At 37.2% G+C, this 8,326-nt stretch overlaps 1 protein-coding gene and 1 non-coding gene across 2 annotated transcripts; both read left to right on the top strand.

The window, feature by feature from the left end:
- On the top strand, positions 1–7,984 carry MRPL19 (mitochondrial ribosomal protein L19). Its single transcript, XM_012757346.2, has 6 exons — positions 1–136; positions 340–457; positions 3,389–3,507; positions 3,711–3,845; positions 6,699–6,880; positions 7,024–7,984. Exons 1-6 carry the CDS (start codon positions 34–36, stop codon positions 7,243–7,245), a joined length of 879 nt encoding a protein of 292 aa, XP_012612800.2. The 5' UTR covers positions 1–33; the 3' UTR covers positions 7,246–7,984.
- On the top strand, positions 1,853–1,981 carry LOC142870365 (small nucleolar RNA SNORA30/SNORA37 family). The gene has a single exon (XR_012918774.1). It is a non-coding gene; the product is annotated as a small nucleolar RNA SNORA30/SNORA37 family (small nucleolar RNA).
- Positions 7,985–8,326: the final 342 nt, after the last annotated feature.

Consider the following 8,326-nt stretch of genomic DNA (forward strand, 5'->3'; position numbering starts at 1 on the left):
TGGGAGTTGTAGTCCCGACCTCAGCGAGCAGGCATGGCGGCCTGCATGGTAGGAAGCTACGTAGCCGCGATGAACCTGGCCGGGAGTTTTCGAGCCGCCAGGACGCTGCTCCCCGCGTCGCCCTCCGTTGTCTGCCGTAAGTGGAGCGGGGCTTGCGAGCTGGGGGGGGGGCAGGAGGGGCTTGCAAGGGCCAGGCTGGCGGGAGGTGACCCTGGAGGTCAGAGGCGACCCCGGCGTTGGTTCCCCGTGGGACGGCGGGTTGGGGGAGGTTGCAGGGCTCTGCAGCATCTCGGGGCGGGGGGTGCCGAGAGTCGTGACCTCTGTCGTCCGCTCCTGCAGGGGTCCGTGCCGGGCCCGGCCGGCCGCACAGCACTGGGCCTTCCGAGCCTGGCGCGTTCCAGCCGCCACCGAAACCGGTTATCGTGGACAAGCGTCGCCCGCCGGGCCAGGAAACCAGGTGAGGCCCGGACCTGCGCGCAACGCTGGCTACCTGGGTCAGTGCGCGCGTGCACGCGTTCGCGTTAGAGGTCCCGGCTCTAAAGTGGGGGCTGGAACTGCCGCTGGACAACCTTGTGTGTGAGATTCAGGAGCCCGCGTATGTAAAAGGCACCCATTCCCCAAGCTAGCATTGTGCTTCTTTGCAATTATTATTAAGTCCCTGAAAGTAGGGATTCCCCAGATTTTAAGCTCTTTCCTGGTGTTTGTTCTATACCTGAGTTTTTCTCTGAAGCATATCCTATATTTATACCTGTTTAAGTTCAAGAACCGTTTTTTTCTCGCAAAAGACCCTTAACCCGGCGTAGGAATCGGTTGACCAAAACTTACCATGTTTTCGGCGGGAATTGCAGGCAGACGTGATACAGTGGTAAAAATCACCACTAAATTGTGTTTGAAATTTACTCTTCAAAACAGTGTGAGTAAAAACTTGGTTCACTTAAATGAATGGTGGTAAGCTTGAAGGTACGTGTACATTTAATTGACCTAAGATTTGAAGAAAGTGTTTCTATAAAGTTGTGTTATGACCTTTTTTAAAAAAAACCTTTTTAAGAGGAAAAACTTGGTGTGATTATAGGCTTTCTGAAAAGGCTGTAGGTTGTTGATTGTATTGTCTCTGGGATTTTAAAAACATTTTAAATATTCTGTGGTTTTAAATTGAAATAAACTTGGATTTAGGGAACCTAGAGATTCAGAAAAGGTTTTCTTATAAAACTTTTTTTTTTAAGTGGAAATGGAATATTTCTATCAAAGGGCAGTATTTAATAAAGGTCAGTTAAATAGGAATGTACATTATATGTTCTGGAAAACAATTTGGCAAAATTAAGTTTGTATGTATGTACCTTTCCACCCTGAAGGTAAACAACTTAAACTGTAACTTAAACTAACACGTATGTTCGAGGGGACACATACAAGAATGAACCTAACAGTATTGTTTGCAACAAACGAAAATTTAGAGGCAGCTTAGATATCCACAGTAGGTGAATAGTCAAATACATTCATGTAACAGAATATTATCAAGCAGTGACAGGTAAATGAACTAGAGCCAATTTTTAAACATGGATGAATATCATGAATATGATGTGTAAAAAAGCAATCTTTAGAAGAATTGATATAGTATGATGCCATTTTTTTGAAGTTTAAAACTATACTAAATATTATATGTTGTCCAGACATGCATGCATATGAAAAAATTATAAAGAAAATGTAAGAGGGACATCTTCACCTTCACCAAGCAGTCAAACCTAACTTTACCAATAGTGGTACAAGCTGATATTGTTATATGCCTCCTGATATGACAGAGTAAGAAGTTTATAACATCACCTCTGTAATATTTCTACCAAAAATGTTTAACTTCCTAGCACTTTCACAGGTCCTCCCCTATGCAGTGGGGTCAGGATTTGGTAGCTGGTGCTGAGAGAAAACTCTTGATTGCGTCCTTGCCCTGGCTCTGTACCAGTGGCAACCGTCACTCAATGGGACAGAGACCATTCTTTGCCGTCTTACTCAACTTTTTGTGCCTTTCTCCTTTACTCTAACCTTAGGCCCTCCTTCCCTCTTTTTATCCTTTGCCATACAGAAATTAAAATGTTTAACCCCAGTCTAGGCATGTGGAAATAATAAATCCATAATAGAGATTGTCTATAAGATAATAGGCCTTGACTATTCAAAAATGCCAATATTATAAAAATACAAAAATGGGGAGTAATACTAGTTTAAGAGACTAACAACCAGATACAATGTGTGAAACTTGATCATATGTTGGATTCAGCAACAAATAAATATAAAAGACCTTTCTAAGATAATTAGATACATTTCAATATGAATTGTATATTAGATTATCTCATTGAATTAATGCTCATTTTTTTAGGTGTTATAAAGGTACTGTGATTATCTAGGAGAAATTCCATGTTCTTAGCATAAACCTTCTACATTATCAGATGAAATGCCTTGCTATTTGATATTTTCAAATGGTCCAGGGAAAAAAAGTAATATGTATATATTAATATAAAGCAAACAGCAAAATTTTAGCAGTTGGTAAAAGTAGGTGAAGGATATTTGGGTGTTTATTGTATTACTATTTCATTTTTTGGTAGGTTTTGAAAAATTTCAGAGTAGAAAATGGAGGAAATAGAAGAAATTCATGGGAATGATCACCAAATTTAGGATAGTAATTAACTATAGGAAGTAGGGAGGGATGCACAGTGGCTTCAACTATATTGATAATTTATTTCTTGAGGTGGGCGGTAGGGACATAAGTAATCATTGTAATGTCATTTATACTTTTTATGTAGATTAACTATTTCCTAATGGGTTTAAAAATCAGTTAAACAAGAAAAAGAAGAATATTTTAAAAGTCAGTTTACAATTGGTGATTTATACATTTTATATCTTTTCCAGCATAATTTATTATAACATACATAGCTCAGTGTGAGGCCAGAGGCTTTGAAGACTGGGCATGCCTACATTTCAATCTTAACTTGACAGATTTATAGCTAGTATAATAATGGATTAGTTATTTACCTTCCAAGCTTCAGTTTCTTCTTCTGTAAAAAGGAAATGATGACACCAAACCCACCCATTAGTTTATGCTTTAGATGTTTATTTTTTTTATTTTTTATTTTTTTGTTATTTTTTTTTATTCTTTTTTTCTTTGCTTTAGATGTTTAATAAAGTTTTAAACAAAATACCAGGTGAGTACTCAGGAACTGTTGACTATTTTCATGAGCATTAACAATTTCAAAAATAAAATACACTTTTCTTATCTAAGCAATGAAAAGTAAAGCACATTAACACCATATTCTTTTGTTTCTTTGTAAAGCAACAGTTTTTCTTCTAGTGGCCTTTTAAGTTTACTTTTAATTTTTTTGTTGTTTGTTTCTATTTTTCACAGGTTTTTGAGTCCTGAATTCATTCCTCCAAGGGGAAGAACAGATCCTCTGAAATTTAAACTAGAAAGAAAAGAAATGTTAGAAAGGAGAAAAGTACTCCACATTCCAGAGTTCTATGTTGGTCAGTAACAGCTGGATACTATTATTATTAGTGGCTGGAGGGTTAGTTTTCTTTGCATAGAGATTATTTTTCACATAGCTGGGTTTTGCCCATATGAGGTACTTATTGCTAATATTATATTAAAATATTTAGGAAGTTCAGAAGTTACCTAGAAATGTTATTTTTTTCTGCATCTTATATTCACTTCTCTTTTGAATTTTTAGGAAGCATACTTCGTGTTACTACAGCTGACCTATACGCCAGTGGAAAAACCAGCCAATTTCTAGGGATTTGCATCCAGAGATCAGGATCAGGCCTAGGAGCTACTTTTATCCTTAGGAATACTATTGAAGGACAGGGTGAGTTTCATTTCATTATTCTGATTGTCTAAAAAATGTTATCTCAGGATTCTTTTTTGTTTTCTGCATCTTGTGATAAGAAATCTGAAAGTGAAAGGGAGCTCCAAGGGAAGACATGGAGCCTGTGGCTTAGAATGGATTGAGAAGTGAGATAATGAATTAAATTCAGTTGGTGGTCTACTTTATCTTGAAGGCTTCTTGCATCACAGGGACAACAACCATTAGAAGTAGACTTTCCAAACCATGGCCATGTCAAGGGAGGAAATAAGTGACCATAAAGCAGTGCAGGGACGTTCATTTTAGGAGCCAATAATCCATGAGACCATTAAGACAAACATAATGATGTCCTTATGAGTTACTTGCTCCTGAAATAAATGCCTATATATTGCTTTATATTATGACATGGAACTATCACCAAAATTATCACTGTTTTATAAGACTTAGAAGATTTAAAAAAGGCAAAATTATGTTTGTATACCATGCATAATAAAGCAGAGAAACAAGTAGTAAAATTCTAGAAAGATTACGAATTAAAATGGCAGGAACAGTAAAGTTTTTGTACTTAAAGTTGTATGCTTCATGAGTCCCTACAGTGAAGTATTATTATTTTCAAAGAAATTGAAAATGTAAGAGCAGTTGCTATCTTATTCTGTAATGACCTGTGGTGCTGTGCATGTGGGAACTTAACAGGACTTGATTGATTACAGAAACTTGTGCCTTCAATCATATTGAGTACTTGGAGAAGCCGTGTAATAGAAAGAAATGAGCATAAGTGTGAGTCAGATGGACCTGGGTTTGATTTTCTTTAAAATTGAGATGTTAATAATCTATGTCACAGCGTTCTAGTCAAAAAACTGTGGCATGTTGTACATGAAGTACTGGATATAGAATATTCAAAACGTATTAGCTTTCTTTTGCCATTCTCTAGTATGTTTGAGTGTTATAACCTTCCTCAGCCTTCCCCATCGATACTCCCTACTTTATTGGTACCTTCTCATCCGGTGGCTTTGTATACCATCCGTGTGATGATAACTCCCAAATTTATATCTCTAGGACTGACCCTTTTCAAGTTTCAGATTTGTACACACAGCTACCTCATCAACATCTCTATTTGGATGTCTTATTAGCAGAAAACAAGTTGAAAACAGATCTCTCTATTTCACCTCACAGAGTGTTCCTTTCATAGTCTTTTCTATTTTTATAAAGGGTACCACTGCCCACCCACTTATTTAATCTACAAACTAGCAACTATTTTTATTTCCTTTCACACTTTTAGTCAGTCAACAAGTTTTCTTGGCTCAATTTTCAAAAAATATATCCCAATTTTGTCTGTTCCTCTTTTTCTATTTTTTCCACTCATCTGTGTTACCATCATCTCCTGCCTACACTTATACAGTATCTCTGGTTTATATTTTTATTGTCTTTGTCCATTTGTGCTGCTATAACAAAATCCCACAGACTGGATAATTTATAAAGAACAGAACTTTATTTCTCATAGTTCTGGAGGCTTGGAAGTCCAAGATCCAGGTGTTGGCAGGTTTGGTGTTTGGTAAGGACCCTGTTCCTGCTTCCAAGATGGTGCCTTGTTGCTATATCCTCTGGAGGGGATGAGCTCTGTGTCCTTACATGGTGAAGACAAAAGAGCCTAAACTAGTTTTCTCCAATCCTTGTGAAAGTGTTGGAGAGAGGTTTTGTAACAGTTTGCAGAGGCAGAGCCCTTAATGACTTAATCACTTCTTCAAAGGCCCCACCTCTTAATTAATATACCACCACAGTGGGGATTAAGTTTCAACATGAATGTTGGAAGGGGACACATTCAAATAGTAGCACCTGGCCCACTGAGTTACTGTGGTCCAGCCAAATGGGCCTTTCCCTGGTTTTTCCAACATGACAAGTTTGTTAACACCCCAGGGCCTTTGCATATGCTATTCTTTCTGCCCCTAGCATTCTTGGCTCTTTCAAAGAGGCTTTCTCTGACTATACTTATTTAAAGTTGTCCTCACCCTGTTTGCAGTTTTTCCACTCTATATTGCCTTAACTGTATGAAATTACCTTGTTGGTTTGTCATCCACTACTGTGTAAGCGCTATAAGAGGAGAAGGATCTTACCTATTTTGGTTTTGCTTTAGGCCCAGCTTCTCTAGATCAGTGCCTGGAACAGAATAGGTATATAGTACCTACTTAATTGGATCCTGATATTAAATACTAGAAGCTGATGTTGATCATATAAATCATATTTGTATTTCTCTTGGGATTATTCCAGAAAACTTCAGAATACACTCTTTAAGTATTTGATAATATAGATTATATTAAACTGTTGCTTATAGCATCTTGTTGTACTCAAAGCTGTTTCCTAGCTTGCCTCATGCAAAGGGCCTAGTGTGTTAAAAAACCTAGACAATCCTTAAAGAGGAACTTCTAACCGAAGTTGGAACTTAAAATCTTACTTACTCTTTTTCAGTCATTAATCCTATTATTCTTAACATGGATGGAAGATTGATCTTTATTCAAGTAATTGGGAGATAAATAAGAACATGGCATAGTGAAGAATTTACTCAGACTTTCTTTAAGTTAATATACTGCCAAGATTGAGGAGATATGTGACTCAATATATTAATAGAAGACATTTTTTTCTTTAGACTATCATTCTATTAATAATTCAGACTGTCGTCTTATTTAAATGGACTTTAGTTTATTTCTATTTCTTTCCACAATCTTCATCTTAAAACATGACGATTTTATGTCACATTTCCTACATTCAAAACCTTATGCAATATTTGAAATGCTTCTATTGTAGTTTGAGGTATGTATAAGAATCTGGACTTTGTAAGAATATGTTTTCTCTTCTTTTCAGGTATTGAGATTTGCTTTGAACTTTATAATCCTCGAGTTCAGGAAATCCAAGTGGTCAAATTAGAGAAACGGCTGGATGATCGTTTGCTGTACTTAAGAGATGCCCTTCCTGAATATAGCACTTTTGATGTGAATATGAAGCCAGTGTCACTAGAGGCTGGCCAAGAAGTCCCTGTTAATAAGGTATGGGTTGTATGTTTGAAACTGGAAGTTGAAGTGTAAAATAAGAAAGAATCATCTTAATGAAAACTTTAGAAGAATTTTTGCTTATGTCAATCAGCCTAATTCCTTTTTTTTTTTTTTTTTCCTTTTTGTGTCTTCCTTAGCTGAAAGTCAAAATGAAGCCTAGGCCCTGGTCCAAACGATGGGAACGTCCAAAATTTAATATTAAAGGAATCAGATTTGATCTTCATTTGACTGAGGAACAAATGAAAGAAGCTCAGAAGTGGAGTCAGCCGTGGCTTGAGTTTGATATGATGAGGGAATATGATACTTCAAAAATTGAAGCTGAAATATGGGAAGAAATTCAAGCGTCAAAGAACTCCTGATTTGAAAATGAATTTGGTTCCTTGCAGAGGATATATTTGACTCTGAGAGGATTTATTTTGAGACCAGTTTAATTTCATTTATAAGAACATAGTCATTATGGCCGGGCGCGGTGGCTCACGCCTGCAATACTAGCACTCTGGGAGGCCGAGGTGGGCAGATTGATCGAGGTCAGGAGTTCGAAACCAGCCTGAGCAAGAGTGAGACCCTGTCTCTACTATAAATAGAAAGAAATTTAATTGGCCAACTAATACATATAGAAAAAATTAGCCGGACATGGTGGTGCATGCCTGTAGTCCCAGCTACTTGGGAGGCTGAGGCAGAAGGATCACTTGAGCCCAGGCGTTTGAGGTTGCTGTGAGCTAGGCTGACACCACGGCACTTACTCTAGCCTGGGCAACAAAGCGAGACTCTGTCTCAAAAAAAAAACAAAAACAAAAAAGAAAATAAAGAACATAGTCATTAAATGAGCTAAGCATTCATTGTTTTATTAGTATTTTTTAAAAAAATAACATTTGCATGCCAGTTTATTATTCTAAAAAGAGAAATATACATGCCAAATGGTCTGATGTCCATTCCCTTACTGGAGGCAAAGTTGCTATAAAAGTCAAAGCATCACCAGAATGTTCTTCATTCAACATGGAATCTGGGCAAGGGGAGTAGTTTCTTTGAATTATGAAATTGTAAATACAGAACAGTATGATTTAAAGAATAATAAAATGAACATTCATGCACCCACCACCAGGTTATGAAATAGAACATTTATTGAAATCTAAGAAGACTGCTGTGTGTCTCCAATTGTGTCCCTTCCTTCTTTCAGATGTAGATGCTATCCTGACTTTGTGTTAATAATTCCTTTGTATTTCTTTTAGTTTATTGCCTACATATACAGTCTTAAACTATATATTTAGCTTTGAAAAACCTGTAAGCAAATACAAAAGGGTGATATTGCCATTATTACATGAAGGCTTCACAGTCTCAGAGAGTCATAGTCTGGATTCACCTTCCCTGGGAGTTTATAGTAACCACTTTTGAGAAAGATCATGGCTAAGGTTATGTATGAGTGAGTTCTGCTAAAGAGAA

Source organism: Microcebus murinus, chromosome 3 (assembly GCF_040939455.1).
Source record: "Microcebus murinus isolate Inina chromosome 3, M.murinus_Inina_mat1.0, whole genome shotgun sequence".
Classification (NCBI taxonomy): Eukaryota; Metazoa; Chordata; class Mammalia; order Primates; family Cheirogaleidae; genus Microcebus; species Microcebus murinus.

What these genes read in the sequence shown, in the direction of transcription:
- MRPL19 (XM_012757346.2), top strand. Translation starts at nt 34, where the DNA reads ATGGCGGCCTGCATGGTAGGAAGCTACGTAGCCGCGATGAACCTGGCC. An exon ending in CATTCCAGAGTTCTATGTTG is followed by an intron (nt 3,508 to 3,710) that starts GTCAGTAACAGC and finishes TTGAATTTTTAG; the next exon opens with GAAGCATACTTCGTGTTACT. An exon ending in GAATACTATTGAAGGACAGG is followed by an intron (nt 3,846 to 6,698) that starts GTGAGTTTCATT and finishes TCTTCTTTTCAG; the next exon opens with GTATTGAGATTTGCTTTGAA.